This window comes from Tenrec ecaudatus, chromosome 10, assembly GCF_050624435.1.
Source record: "Tenrec ecaudatus isolate mTenEca1 chromosome 10, mTenEca1.hap1, whole genome shotgun sequence".
NCBI lineage: Eukaryota > Metazoa > Chordata > Mammalia > Afrosoricida > Tenrecidae > Tenrec > Tenrec ecaudatus.
The window spans coordinates 144,032,866-144,053,923 of NC_134539.1; the positions used below are offsets into that span (position 1 = coordinate 144,032,866).

The window sequence follows — 21,058 nt, forward strand, 5'->3', positions numbered from 1 at the left end:
TCTAAAGACATGGTTCTTGTTTCAGGCGGCAAAGGATCGAACGGTCTCTTTTCCTGGATGAAAAGCAACCGTGTTACACACCACCGTTGTGTACCTGAATTTGACTGGCCTTGCTTAACCCACGTAGCAAAGGTCTGGTGGAAGTTCTTGTTTTGCTGGAATGTTACGGTCGCGGGAGAGCCGACTTTAGTCGTTAGAACCATTTTAGCTCCAGGGGTCACGGCGCCACTTAGGGGGGCCACCATGACCTTCGGGGCTGGCGAGATGGTGCTGGTGGTACTGCTAGACGGGGCAGTGGTGGAAGTGACAATGACCGTAGGTTTCTGCTGCTCCAGGCGTCTCTAGAAAAGTCAGGGAGGAGAAGCCGTGACCCAAAGCAGTTCTCAATAAGGCTCCCACAGTTCCAACAAGAAGGCCAGTCATGGTATCTTTTGCGCAAAGAAGCTGCTTACACTAAATTTCTAAAATACCCCTGAAGCTGACCATTGGGGTGTAATATCTTGATGAAAGCTAAGTATTATGGCTTCACACCCATGTCTATTTTAATTAAGGTCCGGAGTTGTGAGAAACAGCCAGAGTGACCTGACCTGTTTTCCCGTCCGGTGCAAACACCCAGGCTTTCAGCCTGAAAAAGAGGTATGGGCAATCCTACTGGATCGCATGGCTTGCTGCTTAGCAGGGTGGGGCGGGTTCATAGCAGACGGCAAATGATGTTGGCAGCCATGAAGAGCGAGCCAGCAGTGAGGATCGCCAGTCAGGGCAGCGGACCTGAGAGGCAGTCAGCTGGGCAGCTCGCACAGCGCTTCTGGGCCTGTTAGGCAGCTTAGTTCCAACACCTTTCCAACTGCGTGCTTATTCAAGATCATCTGCATGTCTTTTTCTTATGGATAGTTGGGGTTTTCTGACACCTTCTCAATGATGGTTCTGATGAAAGCAAGAGGTGGAATTTACTGCAGATGTGGGACAGATGTTGTACCTGCCTCCCTTATTTAATGCTCACACCAACCCAATGAGGTGGCTGGCACTTTAGTGCCACTTTAAAATCCGGAAACCGGCGGAGAGAGCTTTCATTTGCCCCAGGGCCCAGAGCTCGTTAGAACGTGCTGGCAGGATCAGATGCCAGTGCTCAGTTGTCTCCTGTCACTGAAAATGGACCAGGATAATAAAACTTGAGAGGAGAGAAAGAAACGGACCAGGAAAGATGCCGAGCCCAATGAGGCATTTCACTAACGATGCCTGAGAAGAGAGGGAGTTTCTTTCGGATATTTAGACATGTCATCTGACTGAGTCCGGAGAAAAAGGAGGCAAGTGAACCGCATTTAGTAGCGGGATATCTTTAGAAATAAGCCTTTCCAAAAAATTTTAAAAAGCAACAGATTATTTGGGTACATTGTAGGGAAGAAAATTACCCTCATAAGATGAAAAACAAAACAAATAGATAACTGATGCCTGATCGATCGATACTTGTGCTTTGGGATAAATTTCCAAAGCAGCCCATTCTTAGCATCGCAAAGTGCCGTTTCCTCAAACACCTTTGAAGTAAGTGAAGGCAATAACCTTGACACTGAGTCAGAGAGCGGTAAGCACTGGGAGGGAAACTAGTGTTCTAGAAACGTGCAGAAAAAGTAGATTGAAACGTACTGCCATTCTTTTGGGATGTTTAAGTGTTATGTGCATCTACGCCAACAACATCGGAAGCCCTTATCTATCTACTTTCATCTGTGCTCCAGAGCTCACATAGCCAAGTTGATTAGAAACTCCCGCAGCACCTGCTATCCCAATGACAAAAGGCCTGAGCACCTGTGAGTTGGGCCCTGCTATCGAAGCATATATATTATTTACATTAGGAACAGTTTTAAGGAGATGGTAAGTATGCAAAAGCAAGACAATACAATAAAAAGCCGCCAAAAGAAAGTTCGATATCTGAATTATGAAATATGAGAGGCGCTCAGGACACCAACTTTCGGCTGGAAATGCCATCTCATTGTGCCTGACTGATCGTGGTCTCGTCTAGTACGGGAATTTGGACAAGGTAAGAAATCATCAGTAGCTTTATGATCAATGACAATAAACTCTCATCGCATCTTATGTTCAATTTACAGATTGTAGTTTTTCTAGTTGGAAATTTGGCAGGGAAACGTATTTTCAGGAACTAGCCTGTGAATTAGGAAGAGAGTAAGAGGAATCTTTTTCAAACCAGGCTTTCCAAAACTGTACACTTTCTGCAAAGCCTCTGCTTTGTGTATCCAGAGAGCTATTTTCAATGAGATGGAGCCATGTGGATGGGCGAACAACAGGATGGTGGTGACCCACATCACTAACTGGACACGTGGCAAATGACGGCGTACTGCGATACTTACCACACACACAAATACACAGACAGGCATGCACATACACACACAATTCACATGCTTTGGTGTGCATGAATTTGGCCAACAATGTAAGTTTGTTGCCAGGTGGGACTCGTACCAAATCCCCCACCTGCTGGGCAGCCACTAGCTGCTGTTTAAGCTGCACCTCCATTGGGGCCTGGGAGTCCTCTGCTTTCTTCTGTTCACTAACCTTAGCCTGTTGCTCAACTGCCTGGGCCTTTTCTTTCTCCACTCTGCAGGGCACAAAGGAGAAACAGATCAGACAGGGCTTCAGATGGACGGAAATGAAACCTGGCTGGCAGTGGTCACAGCAAACACAGGTAGCCAGTTATTTTGCTTCAATAAGATCATTAGGTATGGACAAATAGCAACACATCACAAATTAGAACATGGATCTTAATAAATTATGTATCTCTATCTAGATACACACATACATATACATATCAAGCACTTAAAATCAAAAGGTAAAGTAAAATAAAGGAGGACATAGTAAATTCATTTATACTCTTATGGATGTGCAACTAGCACACACTGATTCAATCGTGTTATCAGAGTGGTAACTCTCTGATTCTGAAGGGATGAAACGCCCCCCAAACTCAGAGCATGTGGTAATCACCTTCCTTACCTCTCAGCAAATGCCCTGATCTCCCATAATTCCAGCTCCTCTTCTGCTACCCACGTTTCGGTGATAACAGGGCCGGTCTGCTTGGGCGTTTCTGGTCTCTTTGGTCGCAGTGCACTTGATCGCAGGCCTTTCCTCTGAGGTGTCGGTGTTTCTGTGGAATAGAAACCATGCACAGCTTCTAAGACGGAGAGTGTTTCCCGTGTCAGGACTACTCATACCAGGGGCTGGCAAATTTTCTTCAAGGACCCAAACTAAACCCAGGCCACGGCCATTGAGTCAACATAATGATGCCATAGGACAGAGTAGCGCTGCACCCACGAGTTTCCCAGGCTGTCCATCTTGGCAGAAGCACTCTGCCACACTCTTCTCCCTCAGGATGGCTGGGACGCTTTCCTCCAGTTAAAAGTCAAGTGCTTAACCACTGTGCCACCAGGCTCCTTCTTGTAGGGTCCCATGTTTTAGAAGTTGTGGGTTAGGATATCTTTGTTGTGATGATCCAACTCTGCCCTGCATTCCGATCAAGGGCACCATGCTCTACCAACCCAGACAGAAAGAGCTTCTGAGCCTGTTTCTCTGGCTGGAACACTCTTCCTAAGCTCCCTTGCCTCCATCCCGATCAATTCACGCCTATCCATCCTTCAGAGACAGCTGAGAAACAGCTCCTTCATGATGCCTGGCCAAAAATGAACACAGCACTGGCGTGTGCTTCCCTGCCCCACATGGCGAAGGCGATCCGAGTCCTCGGCATGTGAGGGGGATCAGAAGGGAATTGACTTTGTCCGTGAGTGAGACCAGAGGCAGGTAAGACTAGATAAAATCTCGTCAGGAAGTTAAAGCGCGCAACATTCCTCTCTGTGCAGGGCCTGGAGAAGCAGCAGCGGCTCGGGGACCCGGGTGGACAGTGACAGAGGCCTAAGAAAAGGAATTCAAAGAGCCTGCAGTCATTTGCCATGAAGGCTGTGTGCTCAGAAGTCCTTCTCACAACTGGGGCTTGGCCTAGCAACTGTGCCAGGCCCCTACTGCGGCTCGCCTGAATGACATCATCTATTGGGCAAGTACCCACTGGCGGAATTCTTTCCAAAGAGGCTATCTACTTATTTATTCTTCGAAATGAATTTTCAAGCTAACTTGATTAAAAAAAGAAACTGATTAGCTTTGGGGTGAATTAACTTCTTTAAAGCAGTAGGGAAAAAACGCAGTAGGTTTCTAAGACTATCATTTTCTTAGGGCATTTCTTCATCCTTTGTGGGGAGCTAAAGTTAAAAATTGCTCAAAGCACAACGACCGACTTCTATAATAATGTATCTTGAATCTGCATACCTTACTGATCTCTTTCTAGTATAAACAGTTCTGATTTTAAAAAATTTCCTAGAAACTCATAATTATTTGCAAAATAGTTTTTTTTTCATTTATGGTTTTATTTAGCACAAATAAAACTCGAAAATGGGCCATCTACTCATTTTCTTCGCTGCGCAGCCTGGCGCTGGGATCGGTGACTCTGATGGCCAGCTGGGCTGCTCTTTCTACAATGGCTTTGCGATTCTTGGAGGAAGCGTTGTGAGCAATCTCTGCACAATACGACTTGTTGCACATCAGCAGCACTTCCAGCTCCTTGACGTTGTGGACCAGGAACTTGCGGAAGCCACTGGGCAGCATGTGCTTGGTTTTCTTGTTGCTCCATAACCAAGGTTGGGCATCAAGATCTGGCCCTTGAATCTTCTCCGAACCCTGTTGTCAATGCCTCTGGGCTTGCGCCAGTTGCGCTTAATCTTGACATAGCGGTCGGACTGGTGCCGGATGAACTTCTTGGTCCTCTTTTTTACAATTTTAGGCTTCACCAAGGGTCTGACGGCAGCCATGATGCCGGTGGTAGATGGCTGCCTCCTCCGTAGGCAGCGCCGAAGAAGAGAAGGGAGAGCGGAAGCGCAAGGAATGATGGGCGCAAAATAGTTTTACCCTTGCTCCCTTGCCAGTACTTAGCACTGACTCATCAGCCTTACCATCTTCTGCACCCCCCCGAGGGGGGGGGTCTTTACTTCCTTAAAGACTCAAGATGGACCGTCTTCTGATACCTGCCCCTCGGAGCCTCTGACCGAGGTGTTGTCTGCGAGCCTGTCGGTCTCTGAGGTGACTTCCCCCCCGAGTTCTGAGGAGCTACACTACTGATTTGCCAGCGAGTCATCACGTCCTCGCTGAACGCTTCTGTGTCCCTCTCAGCCACATAAAAGGAACCACAGACATGGTGACTGCTCTTAGGAGCCGATGGTCTCCTTCGATGACCGAGCCAGATAAATTACCAAAGATAAATGCATTATTATAGCTCTTTGTGCCCAACCTGTAGTTGGTACAACACCCAAAGGCATCATACATAAATGCCTATGAAGTCTTCAAAGGAGCCTGGTGACATAGTGGGTTACATGTTAGGCTGTTAACAGCAAGGTCAGCAGTTTGAAACCACCAGACCCTCAGCAGGAGCAAGAGGTGGCTTTCTGTCCCTTTAAAGATCTACAGGCTTGGGAACCCAAAGGGGCAGTTCTACTCTGTCCTAGGAGCCTGCTGGGAGTTGTAATGGACTCAATCAATGGCAGTGAGTCTTGCCTTATTTTTATTTGAAGGTAATTTTTATTTGATGGTAGTTTATAATCAAAAGCATCTTCTTCAGAAATGGAAATAGGGTTAAAGGAATAAAATTTCCATTCATAACAGCTGGGGTGATCGGGTCAGTAGCAAAGTACTAGAATCCGCTCGATCCCTTACCTTTGGGTGCTTCTGGAACGCCAATGGGACAGATGATCTTCCTGATACAGTATTCAGATCGAATGCCATAAGGGCCAACATCTCGTCTCTTAATTATTTCTGTTGTTGTGATTTCCGTTTCGCATGTTTCTGTGGTGAGTTAATTCACATGTTAATAACAACCCCAAATACTAAGGGACTGAAACGGGCACGGCAGCTCTTGCTTGAAGAGATGCACATGACTACACCTCTGGAAAGAGGTGACCAGGGCAACACTGCTGCCTGCCCCTTCGGCATGCCTCATGTGTGCAACACGCGTAGAAGGGACAGCTGAGTTGTGAGTCAGCCAAAACACAAACACCCTGGGGGGGGGGGGGGGGGGCAGCAGCAACTCCAGAACCCCAGGTGCCCGGTTTCAGGATTTCACTCAAAAAGGTCCTATAAACACCTATGGAGGCTGGATGCGATTCCCTGTAGACTCTGCGGTCCCGTCAGTCCTGCCCCCGTCCCCTGCTCCCCAATCTGATGGCATGACACACCTAACTCACTCCAGCCAGGCTGCATTTCTAAGACAGCCTTTATTTTAATAAGCAATGGATATGCGAAGAGTCGGGAGGTTTTATCTTTTGAATGGATCTTGATGCGAACAAGAGGAGGCCGTACCTGTCCGTGTGGTTCCGCCCCCAGGAGGAGCCTTGGCCGCCATGTCATCCCATCTCAGACTTGCCCACAGTAACCGGAGCATGAGGCTCACTCCCGCCAAGGACCTCACGGTCTGGAGCCTGTACCTGAAGGAAAACCCCGGAGAGATCACAGCTGTACATTATAATACCCTCGGGGACTGCACGCCTGTCCTCAGAGCACCGAGTCATGGTGGCATGGCTCTGATGGCCCTGGGCCCTGATCACATCCCCCATCCCCGAATTGTTCTGTTCATAGGTGTGACTGGTACCTGACCACCTCAGAAGGGCCTGGAGCCCCTTCAGATGCCACATGAATTTGTAAAATGCTCATGCTGTGTGGAAAGACTAATAGCACAGTAATTTGAGACTTTAATAAGCTTAACCTAATTCCCAATTATCGGCCGAAAAAATGACAAATAGTGCAATTATAGAGAAACGGGGTAACTATGATAGGGTGTTTTGGGGAAAGATAAGCTCCTCACTTACTGGAACATACAAACGGAAAACCTAGAAAATGTTTACATGATCACAGAGCCACAACCAACAGCAAGACCTTGAAAATCCACTAGAACCTTTCCAAGTTCCCTGCAATGCGAACTGCAGGAGGGGGACCCGCTAGTACTGTTGGCTAATGTCACAGCAGCACGGCGCTGCCAAAAGGCTACCGCTGCCCTAACCAGGAGGCGGCCGACCTCTAGTTCAGGCGCTCGTCTACGCGGAGGGCTTGCTGAGTTACTTCGCCCAGGCTTTGAAAAGTAACAGGGAAACACATCTCACACTCAACCAGCCCATCTCAGAGCCGCCCTGCCCTCCAGCTCTCGGTGGTCTCCGTGCTAAGAAGTGCGTTGTCCTTATGTGAGCAAACAGGACTACTGACCGTGGAGTAGAGAAAAAGTCATGTCCACTACTAAAAGTAGCTCCTCGTCTTCAGCAGAAGGCGGCAATCCTAGCTAAGTTTGCATTTAGAAGGCAATGCTTGCTATGCTTCACACTGGGGTGGAAATACAGGGGAGAACGGGTTTCCTCACTCCCCAGCTCTCCATGCTGAACCTCACTGTGGCCACCCTGGACCAGGGCGGAACACTTCGTGGGGGCGGGGAGCAGAGCGTCCTTGGGGAGAACGTGTGGGGTCACTTGCAGGCCCAGGCATTCTGGGCTGCTGCTGGCGGAGAAGCAAACGATCGCCGCGGGAGGCGGGGCGGGTGTTCCAGAATTGATGTGGTAATGATCACATAATTCTCCTTGATATGATTGAAGGGTTAAGTTTTACGGTATGTACATTATGTGCCAATGAAACTTTTTAAAAAAAGGAGAAAACCAATTCTTTTTTATCGGGAGAGAGAAGGGCATTTGTCAAGGGAAGCTCGCCCTGCCCACGTCTCGTCAAATGGCGACGTACAAGCACGCTGGATTCGCAGCTTCAGGGAGGAGGCCCTCGTGCACTGCGCATCGACACATCCATTCTAGAAGCTGTGAGCCTTTTGGGCAATCGTGCACGCACACGAGGGCCTTTAAAAGTCTGTGGGGGAAATTCCCTTATTTAATTCTATTTGCCACTAACTTTTGGAAGCCCCTGCCCCCTCATACATGAATGAGATGTGTGATGGACGAGGTACAGAAGTGACCTAGCATGTCCCGCCATGATCGCCCGGGGCGCTAAGAGAAGGTAGACCAGAGGCTGGCTCGGGGATTGGGTGGGCTTTTTGTTGGGGCTTCAACGGACAAGTTCAGGAAGTCCGGGTGGCTGCCTCATGGCCAGGGGCACACACAGGCCAAGGGAGAAGGTAAGCAGGAGCATGCCCATTTTCTAAAGCCACACTCAGTGGGATGGCCGAACCAGAGGACTGGGGGTGGGATGGGGGTGGCAAAGAAGGCAGAGGCCACAGGGAGCAGCACCGAGGCTTTGGAACTGCATCGCATCGTCAGTCGAGGGGCCGGGGAAGGCAGGCCTCCTCATAGATGTGATCTGCTGTCCCCCTGCCTCCCTCCTGGCAGTAGTGCCCAGCCTCCCTTCACGTGGGTGCTTAGCCAGCTCCTCCTCCTGCGCTGTGATGGGCAACCAAGAGTGCAAAGAGATAGGAGACAGGGGCCTCAGGGCCTGGGGAGAAGGCCGCAGGGACACAGGCAGCGTGGAGGAAGCGGTGGCCAGAGGGAGTCTGGGGCACGCTGAACAGTCACTGAACCCAGACCCTCTCTGGGGCATTTTAGTGCCTACTCTAAGGCCTCAGACATGTTTCCTTCAAGCGGGAGAATTCAAATGCGCTTCAGGGGCATGCTTTCCATGGCGATCTGCTTTTTCAAAAGGACAGTCTAAAGTCAAGAATCATTTCCATGTTTACCCCCACCTCCACTCAAACTATCCTTGTCTTTTTCTCCAGGTCCACAGATACTTTCATCTCCATGAAGGTGACGGCAGCTTAAAACCAGAGGCATTTCCTCTAAAGTGGGCGTGACCTGACAAGAAGCCCGGGTACCCACCGTACGTGCTGAACCACAGCAGGACAGGCGGTGCCAACCAAACCCCAAGCAACCTCTGGTCAGCCTGGTGACTAGCTGTACTAGAGAGAAAAGGGCTTCCTGGTGACTGCCACCTCCCGCTTCAGAACAGAGAGCTGCCAGGGTGCTTTCATCAGAGGGTCTGTGCATAGTCACTTTTCCAGTGGGAAAGAAGTGACCTGCAGGACAGTCAAGGACACATTGGGGGACCACTCTCAATGAAGAAAGCAGACAAGTGCAGAGCAATCCTACAGACCCATGGATTGTAATGAAGAATTCCTGATTCCTGCAGGGTTCTGCAAACCCCTCATTGCAGGCCCTGCGGAGAAAGTGCATTTTTCAGCTGTCTCTATTAGGGCATGTGTCATGGTGCGATGACCTTTGAAGTCCAATCAAAAGACGGGGTACAGTCTCAGGTTGTGTGTCTCTAGCCCTTCCAATGACAAGGATAGAAAGCTAAAAAGACAAGGCCATGAGAAAGATAAAGAAGGGACAAATCTGTAGAATGTGGCACAGCAGAAAACACAGCAGCCTGGGATACAGGGAAACCAGGCACGTTATATGCTTAGCTTTGTCGTTCATGTGGCCAGGGGCACCAGTTCCATCTATCAGAGATCATCGCGAAAAACCCTTCCCCAAATGCGTTTCTAACCACTTACAAGACAGGCTTATGATTCAGTCCCACAATCTTGGGTGCATTTTAAATTACTACTTGGCTGAACCTGAAAAGGTCAGAAGGAATCTTAGGGACTGAAGGAGAATTCCAGCTTGAATGGTGACCATGCATAAACGAAAACGAAAAAACTTGGACACTGCAGGTATGCCTTATATTTTATGAATTACCTCGCAGAACTAAGTGCCCACTTCTGCCCAGAGCAAGCACGTGGCCATAACTTGGACAGTAAGATCACAGATTCAACCACCACTGGCCTGTTGCCTTTGCCTTGTGAAGACGAAAAAGGAGTTTCATTTGAAAAGATTCTGTCCGATTTCTCGCCCCCCCCCCCGTCTGTTAAGGCTAGTATCTCTCAGCTGGCCAGGCACCAAGCTTTTTTGTATCTCATGTCTATGGCTCACTTGGACCAGTGAACACATGCTCGCTTATCTCATCTCGGAGCTTTCTTATAAAAACCGAAGAGGCTCCCTCGTTAGACAATTCTTTGACAACATTCTCCCTTCCCCCAATACATCTTAAAGTACATACCTCCACGTGATACCAAAGGTTGGTCTGGGAGAAGGATACGGCCATATATCCAAGGCAGGTTTTGCATTGTAATTAAAATAAGGGACTTCTCGGATGCCTCCTTTTCTGGCCAACTTTTTTAAGTCATCATTAGGCAAAACGAATATGCTCTTCTTGCTGCTCTTAGTAACAAACTTCCTATAGGACGGCAGAGCTGTACCTGAGCGTGTCTTCTTGGGTCTGGAAAATTTCATCAGTTTCACTCTGTCTCTGGTGGAATACTCTTTGCTCACAGTCATGGATGTTACCAGAGTGCCTCCCGCCGTGGTCAGGGAGTCCGTCATGGTTGCGGTGACCACGGTCTTGCTCTGCTCCTTTACGGAGATGATGTCCACGCAGCTGCCGGTGGAGGGGGTGGCGAGCTTGGTCACCGTGGTGGTGGTGGTGGTGACAGTGGACTTGGCACAGTTCTCAGTGGAAGAGACCACCGTCTGCTTATCGCCCGTGGCGACCTTAATCACCGTCTTGGACTCGGTGGCCACCGTTGACGTCAGAGTGGTGACCTCGGTGATGACGGTTTTTCTTTTGGTGTCTCCGTTGACGTTTCCATCTTTGTCGCCAGCCAGGCCGTTGTCATCCGTGAAGTCACTGCTAAGGTTCGAGTCCTCTCCAGAAGTCACTGATGATGGAGTGACTTTCTTAACTTCGGAGGTTTCCATTTCCATATCTTCTACCTGATTGAGGGAGCTTCTTTCTGAGTGGAGGGGGCGCGCGGGGGCAGTTTGTGGCTCTTCTCTAGGGGATGGCAGGGCCTCAAGGCCTTCTCGGAAGTTGCCTTCAGCATCCGAAGAACTCAGTAAACGCGACCTTGTTCCCAGGTTGTTTTTCTCATTAAAATCTTCCATGATGACATCCCCATTCATGAATGGCTTCACAGCAGAATCCTTCACTGTCAGTGACTTGCTGTCGTTTTCTGGAATGGCTTTACTTCTATTATTAACCTTTGGTCCAGCATCACAACTTGCCACCTTACCCTCGGTGATTTCTCTCAGACATTCTCCTTTGGGATAAACCTTAGGCTTATTATCTTTGCCATTTATTTGAAATGCACTTGCTCTCTGTCCTTTTTTCTCAGACTCTCGGCTGTCGTTCTTCCTTTTCTCGGCGGTGCTTTTGAGGTTTACTTGGTCGGTGCATTTGGTAACGGGTCTCTCGTCTAACTTGGGTGCGTGGCTTGTCTTTTTACCATTGGCTTCAGCCACCGTGGCCTGCAGCCTGTCATCGCAATTTCTGGAAGATTTATCTGAATCACGAGCACGTTTTAATGGCTGCGAGTCAACCTCTTGCTCTTGAGATACGGACTGCTGAGAAATGCTTTCGCTGCTGTTCTGAACCACCATGTCTTCTTCACTGCTGTCGTGAATGGACATAGTGTCAGAACTGTTCTCCAAAGTGCTATTATACTCCGAGTCACAGCCCAGTTTCCCTCCAAGGCCGACGGCTTTCGACAGCAATGGGGCATTGCTGGTTCCTGATGGAAGTGAAGAGCTCTCAGGAGGACTGAGGATGGTGTCCTCCTCCTCCTTCAGGAGTGATTTTTTGCTCTTAGAGATCAAGGTACCAATTTCATTTGCACTGGCAAATTTGGAATCAGCCGTGAGGAAGTCTCTTCCCTTGGTTTTCATACCACTGCGCTCCTGGCCATCACGGGAGGGGCCAGAGAGACTCTCATCTGTATCATTCCCAAGAGAATTCTGTTTCTGACAGTTGGCTTCAGGGCTCTGAATGGAGACATCATCTAGCTCTTGGTCTTTTGGGTAAATCTTATCTGCTGCATGATTCAAATCACTGATTCCAAGCATGGAGGAATCCCTCTGTGAGCACCCCCGAATCAGATCTTCAGCTTTATCCGGACTGGTGCTGGAGCTTTGCTCTGGCCTCAGCAAGTCGCACCCTTCTTTCGCTTTTGGTATCACTGGTGACTCCGACAGGTTTCTCAGAGAACCCGCACCAGCCTTCCCGACACCCTTCATGCCCCCCTCCAACTTCATTTTCTCTAGGCGCTGTTTCTCTTCCAGTGTAAATTGCTTAATCCTTCTTTCAAGAAGTCCATCTAGTTTGGATGATTTGGTTTTCTTTTTATAACTAGTCCTTAGATGAAAACCCTCACTGACATTGACCACGTCGACTTGAGAAATGTCCTGGCAAGGCGTGGGCGATTCTGCTTTCACGTCATCATCTATTTCCATTGGTTCCTCCTTGAAGGACTTGTCAGAATTGAGCGTTTCTTTTATGTCTGTGAGGCAAACAGAATTATAGAATTATAATTTTTAAAAGAGAATTTTTATTTTAAAGCAATCTATTTTTGCTCGAGTTTAAAATAAACATCAATCAACACCCATAGATTTTAAAGTTCTTGATATATAATTAAAATAAATCGATGGAGAGGGCTAAAAGATTAAACAAAACATCTATTCCAAATATAGGAATCTTTTTATTCTGAGAAACTACAGAGGAAAACATTTATTATTAAAAAACAAACAAACATTATTAAGTTGCTCAAACGGTTGAACAGTTACCATGTAACTCAGCAAGTCCACTCCCATGGATAGAGCCCTAAGGGCTCCTACTGGTTGAGCATTGGGCTGTTAACTGAGGGCGATGGTTCAAACCCATCAGCTACTTTGAGAGAGAAGGAGGCTGTCTGTGCCAATGGAGAGTTAGTCCTGGAAACTCAACCCAGGGTGTGGCTTGCAGTCAAAAGTAACTTGATGACAGAAGGTATACATCCAACAGAAATGAAAATTCACGCCCACACAAAATGTGTATGTGTCTTTCCAGAGCACCATTGCTCATGGCAGTCTACAATAGAAACAACTCAAATGCACATTCAAACGATGAGTGGATAACCAAAATCATTCTCCGCCCATCCCCCCACCGGTGGGGTATAAAGCATTAATTCATACTACATGTGAATGAACCTCAGAGCAATGTTAGGGAAAGGAAGCCTGACACAAAGAAGCACATAACCTTACGGAATGTCCAGCACGGTCACAGTCCCAGGGGCAGAAAGCGCACTGCTGGTTTTCAGGGTCTGGGGCTTCTGGGGAGGACTGGGAGCGACTGCTTCCCATGAGGCGAAATTGCTTTCTTTTCTTTAAATCATTTTATTGGGGCCTCTTATCACAATTCATCCACACATTCATTGTGTCAAGCACTTTCGTACATTTGTTTCCCTCATCATTCTCAAAACATTTGCTTTCTACTTGAGCCCTTGGTATCAGGCCCCTCATTAGCCCCCACCATCCCAGCTCCCCCCATGAACCGTGATGATTTATAAATTATTATTATTTTGTCATATTGTACACCATCCGATGTCTCCCTTCACTCACTTCTCTGCTGTCCGTCCCCAAGGGAGGAGGTTATATGTAGATCCTTGTAATCGGTTCCCCCTTTCTCCCTCACCTTCCCTCCACCTCCTGGAGGCAAAATTTCTTAATGTGGCGGTCTGTCCATAACTGTAACTGCACCAAACGACTGGGTGGGAGTGTGCAAACAAGGGGTGAGACGCCTCCACAGAGGAGCTTGGTCAGTTTTGATGGGCATTCCTTTCTCTGCCAGTGCCTTCCTTCCCGGTTGTGAAACCCCGACCATCCATGTGCTCGTACCTCCCGACTGCCCGGACACCTGCTCGCCCTCCTCACCAGGGTCCTTCCCGGCCGCCTTGGAGACATCCATTGCACTTTGCTCTCCGTGTGCAGCGTCGGACTCTTTTTCCTCTTCTTTCTCGGAGTCAAGTTCTGCTTTTATTTTGGGGGGGCTTCTTCGATTTTTTCTCTTATCCAATTCATCCATATTTTCATCCATGTTGTTTTTGGCTAAAAAAGAATCGAGTATTTAGTAATTACAGATACTTCCAATGTTGGTGGTTTACTTTAATACACCGAGTTTAATGGAAATGATGATTTTCCAGTGTTTGATACTTGGGTGGCAGTGGGGCAGGTGCAACGGAAACAAGATTTTGATTACTACTGATGGTGAGGGATGGTTCTCTGTGTGCACGTTATTCCAAGCTGCTTCCTTTTATGTCGTTCCACATTTTCCATAATGAGAAAACAAACCAAAAACATTACTAAATCAAGATGAATCTTCTTGGGTTTTAGAAGCATCTTGTGCCCTTTCAGTTTTTGGTGTATTTTAACCCACAAATCTGGAGGCTAACCAAGGCGCATCAATATTCTAGTTGAGTGAACGATCCCTTCCAGGCAGGCGTGGCTAAGGGGAAAGGGTGAGCGTAGGAAAGTGCACCCCAGCACCTGTCGGGAGAGCAGGGGGAACGAAGCAAAGGACCTCCGGCACGGCTGGCAGGGGCTGGGCTCAGAAGCCACACCAACCCGTCAATTACACCAAGTGATCTTCTTTAGTGATTTCACAACAGTCGGACAAGATTCTGTTAATAGAACTCTATTTGCCAGTGAAAGCCCCTTCCTTCTAAAATCTCTAAGAACTCTGATATTCAAAAATTGGTAACTATGAAGTGTTCGGTCTTTCCGCTCTATTCCAGATTTTCTCGTCATAAAGAAATATTTAACATAAATTCTTTGTGGAAGTGTAAAAACGAGAGAATGTAAATGCGTAATGACTGTAGGCATTAAAGGTAAGAAGGACAGAGCTCGTGGCCAAACAAATCTACTGTACTAACTGGTTTACTGAGGCGCTGTCTAGCAGCCTACCCACTGCGTTTCTCTGTTTCAACACATCACTGCAGGGGCCCTCAAACGTTTTAAACAGGGGGGTCCATTGGAGGGCTGGGCTATAGTTTAACAAAAACTATGAACAAATTCCTATGCACACTGCACATACCTTATTTTGACGTGAAAAAACAAACAGGGCAAAAATACCCGGTGGGCCGGATAAATGCCCTTGGCGGACACCTGCATCAGTGCTTCTAGCACGTGATCGGATTAGATGGGATTTTATCCTAAAGACCTTAGTCTGACACTGGCCTTCCCTGCACTCCCCCATTCTGAAGTCAACAAAGAACCATGGACAACTAGCCTGCCGCTTTCTTCCCTGCTGCTACAAGGAAGAAGAGGCCCAAAAGATGTGAGAAGACAACTCTGTACCTTATAGATGAAGGCCCAATGGCATCTGGACAAGGAGAAACCCTACTGAGAAAAGTGGATGTCAATCAGCCACAACCACAATCCTTTCCATTACCGAGGACCTGGATTTTAATACACAGCCCAAGCTAGATCAGATCCTTAAATTAAGAGTCCCTTTTAATTCTGAGTGTTCCCTTGGTAACCAGAACAATATCTGAGACGACAACATGGCAATGGAAGAAGTGGCAACACTTGTTTGAATTGGTTATAATGGAAATTGCTCTAGAACATAACAGAGTGCTATTAGAACTTGACACTGAATCTTCCTATTCAATACATGACAACACTTATTGAGCATCCAGCTTTGAATGATACTCTCGGGGGTAGAAAATGGAACCGATCCTAGTGGGTGTTATGAAGTACACATTCTTCCAGTTAAGAGAGACACCAACCCTAGTAGGTGGCACACGCCTTCCAGTTCAGGTTTCACCAGAACCTTCCCGGATCCTTAGTGTGGACATACTCTGCCGTGGGCACCATGCAACCTCCCAGCTAAGGCTTCACAGGAACGACACATGACACCACACGTCAGCTCTTTCTGAAAACGGCTGAGGTAACAGAGGAGGGACTGCAGGGGGAGACGCGGGGTCTAGCCCTTCCTCATCGTCACTGAAGGTGCTCAGAACAGAATCCGCTCAGGTTACGGATCGCTCAACTGCAAGGCCTCCTCAATGGGCAGTCAGACGCCGGGGTGCTGTTTTTCTGAACACCAGCGTCCGTTACCGCTTCCTCTCTGGCACAGTGAAGCCAGATTTGTGACTCTTCAAGAAGAAGAGTAGTACTCAACTTAGATTTACAACAAAATGTAGGCAGCCAGAGCCTCCGCGCTCCTTTGGTTCTCTTTTAGACGCTTTCTTTACTTCAAATTTTAAAGCATCCAAATTCTCTTACTAGCCCACATTTTAAATTCTGTGCTTTCTGTTGAAAGAGTCAGAAAAATGTTTTAAACCCAAAATGATCAACAAACTACAAATTTGTAAGCAACCATACAGATCAAAAAGGTTATGCAGGAAAAAGGACTTGCATTACTTACTTTCTTCTAACGACTTTCTGTAATTCACATTAGTATTGCCTGGCAATTTAGGAAGAAATCTATACACGTGTGTTTTACTAATCCAGCTCCAGCCACCATATCCTGTTACTCTGTATTCCTCCCCTTTTTGTTTCCAAACCTGGGAAAAATTAAAAATATCCTGATTATCATACAGGGATGATGTCAACAAAGCAAACGCGGATCTCTACAATTTTACCCAACAAGCCCGTTAGGGTTTCCAAGACTGGACATCTCTAAAAGCAGGTGGTCACACCTTTCTTGCGGGGTACGGCTGTGGGGTTTGAGCTGCTGACCCCTTGGTTTTGCAGTTTGGTACTTTAACCCCTGTGCCACGGAGGCTCGTTCCAACAAGACTTGTAAGCCAACCAATGAATTAAATGTAGTGATCCAATCTGCTATTTATGGGGAGGTTAAGATTTGCGGAGGAGGGAGGGAGTTATTTCTGTTATGGGGGATGGGAATAGTTAGAAACAGCGATGGTGATTAATGTCACTGAATGTACACGTAAGAAACGCTGAAAGGGTAAATGATATATATCTATATTATCTCTATGTAAGATAATTTTAAAATGTTTTTAATGTAGCTAGAAAAAGTTTTGAAAGAACTTAATACTCCTAATACACAAAATGAAACACAATCTTAGAGTTTTACAACAATGTCTATACAAAATTCTTATGCATTCTACTAGAGTAAGCCTACACTTGTAAAACGATCAGAAAGAATTACTTCATCCCGGCTATGTTAAGAGACGGTATCGCAAAAGGCAAAGCTATCAAACATTAAAGTTTGCTTAGGAAGGGCAGCAGACGTGGCTATTTACAAGATGACAACAGAAATCACCTGGTGCTTGACGGGAAATGTGTATTTTACCCACGTAGCTTGCTGCATGGTTTCTTCCTCTTCTTGTTTTTTCTCCTTTTTTTTCACTTTCTCTTTTTCTTCTCTTTCGATGGATGTCATCCTGTGTAACCTAAGAACACATGGAGAGGAAGAACTTACCTTCCACTTGGACAAGTAAAGGAAACAAGATAAAAGATGGTGCTAAAAACGAGGACAAAGGAAGGGTTCCTTACGATTTCACTGACGCTCTGCGCTAGCCTCTCTCCCCTGACCCTGTAGCTGCATGGGTTCATCCTGCCCCTCTACCAAAGGACTTTCTGACATAAAAAATATCCAACATCGCCTCTGTACCGAATTCTAGAAGGGCCTCTGGACCGAATTCTAGAAGGGCCTCTATACCGAATTCTAGAAGGTGTACGTACAATCTTACCGTGAGAACAGACATTACAGATGAGACACAGCGCTAGTGGCCAAGCAAGTCTAACTCGCTGGTCTTCGAGGCCCTGTCAAGTGCTCCACCCCAGCGCATTTCTGGGGGTCATCACCTCCATGCCTCCAGCACAGACCACACGTGCCGTGTGAGGTTCAGGAGGGAGCAAAATGAAATGTGTCGCGTCAATTGGTTATTTTAACTCAAAAGTTCCATCACATTTTCCACACAGATGCTTGTATATCTGAAAAACCTAGCATCGTGTCAGCTTTATGAACTTTTATTGCTTTTACTAGGTTTTTGGTTCATCTGAATGGGATCACGCTTCTGTCTGGCTAATCGTTACAGGTTTCATTTCTCTCGGTAAAGGGCACTGGCGAGGACGACCCTCCATGCGATGCACTGACAGGGGAAGTGGCATTGGACTCAAATGCAGGAACGGGTGAGAGGACGGAGCAGGCGTGGGCAGTGTTTCGCTTGTTGTACGCAGGACGGCTGTGACTCAGAACCATCTCTGCAGCATGCAACAACATCACTTCCAGGAAAAGTCTAAATGAGTGTGTGTACAGTACAAAGAAGGAAACCCAGTCTTCAGTGAACAAGAAATATCAATGGCCTCATGAACTTTTACGGAGTGCCACATTTACTTGCGTATAAGCCAAATTTTTTCAGCACATTTTTAATGCAGTTTTGTGGTAAAATTAGGTGCCTCAGCTGATATTCGGGTTGGCTTATACTTGAATATATACAATAAAGAACTCATTGTTGGTAATTCTATCATACATTCATCTATGGGCTGGTCTTTTCTGGATTCTCTATTCTGTATCATTAGACTCTGTTAATCTTTAGAATTTACAGGCAGTCCTTTTTTACATTATCAAACCAATATCCCTAAAGCCAATTATACTACAAATTTGAGGTGAGTATAGTGATTCGTAATAACTTTGCAATGTGCACAGAAGAAACACTATTACTGTATGATTATGTTAAAGGTGTTTTAGTCTGTCTGCAAGTGTGTCTTGAATGATTTTTACATGTAGAAAAGTTCACAATATACTAAGACAAACATTAGGTATAAAGCATATCTGAGACTTAAATTCAACATAAAGGCAGACTTAGGAACAAATTGTTTGTAATCTTGGAACTGCCTGTATGTCACAGTATTATTAGAACCTTAAAACAAATCTTGCTATTTGGTGGGGCAAATTACTTTCCTTAAAAACCTCTTTATTATGATATAAATGTCAAAAGCTTTTGAATATTGTACAAAAGTACAGGGTTATACCCATGCTTTATTCGCTTAACGAAGTCCTGAAATTCTTATCATTATGTTCTCGGTGTTGGAAGACGTTTACATTTTCGACAAACTGCTCTCACTTGGCCTTTATTACGTGGTTATGTTGTAAACAAATCCTACTGCTTCTCAACATTTACACCGCAGAGGAGGAGCAGGAGGAGGAGGAGGAGGAGGAGGAGGAGGAGGAGGAGGAGGAGCAGGAGGAGGAGGAGGAGGAGGAGGCCGGCATTTACATGGCCTCTCACTTACATCAACGTTCATCAGTCTTTCCCTAAAGACATCTCACTATCCATCACTCACAAGGCTCAGAATCCACTTACCTGGTGTGGCCTAATGATTCCCGCCATATCGGCAGCATCACAACTGGTTTCACGGCACACTCCAAAATTGCGAGCGCTAGTGCAAATTCTCTCGGTTTGCTGCACATCTGAACCGCCTTTATCCAATTTGCCCTTATTTCAGAACAAGAGAGGAAATGATTTCACTGAGTTGATCTGAAGTCAAGAGCACAGTGGTTGCCATTTAAGACAGCGCCACCTCATAACATATATATATATATATATATATGGGGTTTCAAAGGGTTCCTGGGAAAATTCCATTATAACGGCACCTTCGCACGGACGTTTAAGCCCTCTCATATTGCTGGCCTCAGCAGGCAGACACAGATCTGCTTAGCTCTCCTACAGCAGATCCAGTGGGGTGTTCAGATACTAAGGGCCCTGGTGGGTGTCACGGCTGAGTCCGAGTCACCTTGATGGCAGGGAGCCCGAGTCTGGAAGGACTGCTGCTGTTCAGTTGCTCACAGAATGACAGACTGAAGGTGGGAAGAAGTCCCAAACCCAAACCAAAGCCCCTGCCATCGAGCTGAGGCCGACTCATAGCAACCCTACAGAACAGGGCGGGACTGGCCCAGTTGGGTTTCCGAGATGGCAACGCTTTCTGGGAGCTGAAAGCCCGTCTTCCTCTTGAGGAGCAGCTGATGGAGAAGTTCTAGAAGTCATTTTAATGCCCGACCCCTTAGACCGTCAATCACGTGCTGGAACTCTCTGGTCTCCGCTAGCTCGCACAGAGAAAGGCTGCCTCCGCAGATCTCGTGAATGCTTGTGCAGGCTCGGTTTGTGCGAGCTGCTGGTGTCTGCACGTTTTGGGACGCACTGTGTCGCTAATCCCACGGTCAGCGGTTTGAAGCTACCAGCTGCTCCGTGGGAGACAGACAGGCCTGTCAAAGTGTACAGTCTCCGAAACCCACCGGCAGTTCCACTCTGTCCCACAGGCTAGAGCCGAGTTGGACTTGACCCCACGGCAGTGAGTGAGCCGCCCAATTCATTGGTAACGGCACTTGAAAGCGCGCTTCCGCCGATAAGCATTTCACAAACATCTAGCAGGCTTAGCAGCAGTCAATCGCCCTCCGCGCCCTTTACCTGTGTGAAGCCCAATTAGGATGCAGAAAGGACGAGGGGATGTTGTTTTCCAGCTGGGTGATGGTCAGTCTCAGGGTGGATATGGTAAGAACCTTGGACCCATGGACAGAGCCGTTCCATTTGAACTCCCCTGCGGGAGTCAGGCAGAACTTATGCGCCAGGTGCCTCCTCTTATCGTGATCCTCTCTGTGCTGGTGCTTGTTCAGAGCAAACGAGTTGGTGGAATACTGATTGTGATAGACGCGGTATTTCCCTTCTTGACCCAATTTAAAATAGTTGTGGATACTTCCTTTCATGACCACATCCTTCTTGGTGCTCAACCGGGAGACTTCGCCTTGAGAGTTAACTACCAGCACCTGACCGAGAAAACAAGAAGATCCGTTATTCCCCTCCCAGTTGTGATGTCCCCTAGCACTTTGTAATGAAATCATCCCAAAGACCACAAGATACATCTTTATAGCTGGACTTTTGAAGTTTGAGCTAATTGTTTAAGATATGCCAGCAAGAGGATAGGAAACGAATGTTTATTAAGTGCCTGTTAACGCAAGGCACTAATAAGTTCTTTCCTGCATCTCAAATACCGCAAGGGAGCTGCGTGTTTCCTTTACCCATCATTCTTAGAGATGAGACACAGAGCTAGTGGCCAAGCAAGTCTAACTCACTCATTAACTTACAAACATGCGTTTGAGTTTAAAGACTAGTCCTTCAAAAGATAGATTCCTAAAGATGCCCATTCTTCTGTTCCTTTATCATTCA

At 47.0% G+C, this 21,058-nt stretch overlaps 1 protein-coding gene and 1 pseudogene across 16 annotated transcripts in view; both read right to left on the minus strand.

The window, feature by feature from the left end:
• BPTF (bromodomain PHD finger transcription factor) overlaps positions 1–21,058 on the minus strand; it is a 121,638-nt gene that overhangs the window by 28,482 nt on the left and 72,098 nt on the right. For 9 of the 16 annotated variants that reach the window (XM_075562095.1, XM_075562099.1, XM_075562090.1 and 6 more), the window contains 11 exons: positions 20,303–20,658; positions 19,202–19,333; positions 17,155–17,284; positions 16,294–16,432; positions 13,764–13,973; positions 10,117–12,391; positions 6,397–6,521; positions 5,755–5,883; positions 2,998–3,148; positions 2,563–2,605; positions 95–341 (listed from right to left, as the gene is read on the minus strand). In XM_075562095.1, the coding sequence (XP_075418210.1) occupies positions 95–341; positions 2,563–2,605; positions 2,998–3,148; positions 5,755–5,883; positions 6,397–6,521; positions 10,117–12,391; positions 13,764–13,973; positions 16,294–16,432; positions 17,155–17,284; positions 19,202–19,333; positions 20,303–20,658 (3,937 nt within the window). The remainder of the gene's footprint in view (positions 1–94; positions 342–2,562; positions 2,606–2,997; positions 3,149–5,754; positions 5,884–6,396; positions 6,522–10,116; positions 12,392–13,763; positions 13,974–16,293; positions 16,433–17,154; positions 17,285–19,201; positions 19,334–20,302; positions 20,659–21,058) is intronic. The other 7 variants (XM_075562092.1, XM_075562105.1, XM_075562097.1 and 4 more) reach the window with 1 other exon arrangement.
• Positions 4,440–4,856, minus strand: LOC142458390 (large ribosomal subunit protein eL32-like; annotated as a pseudogene).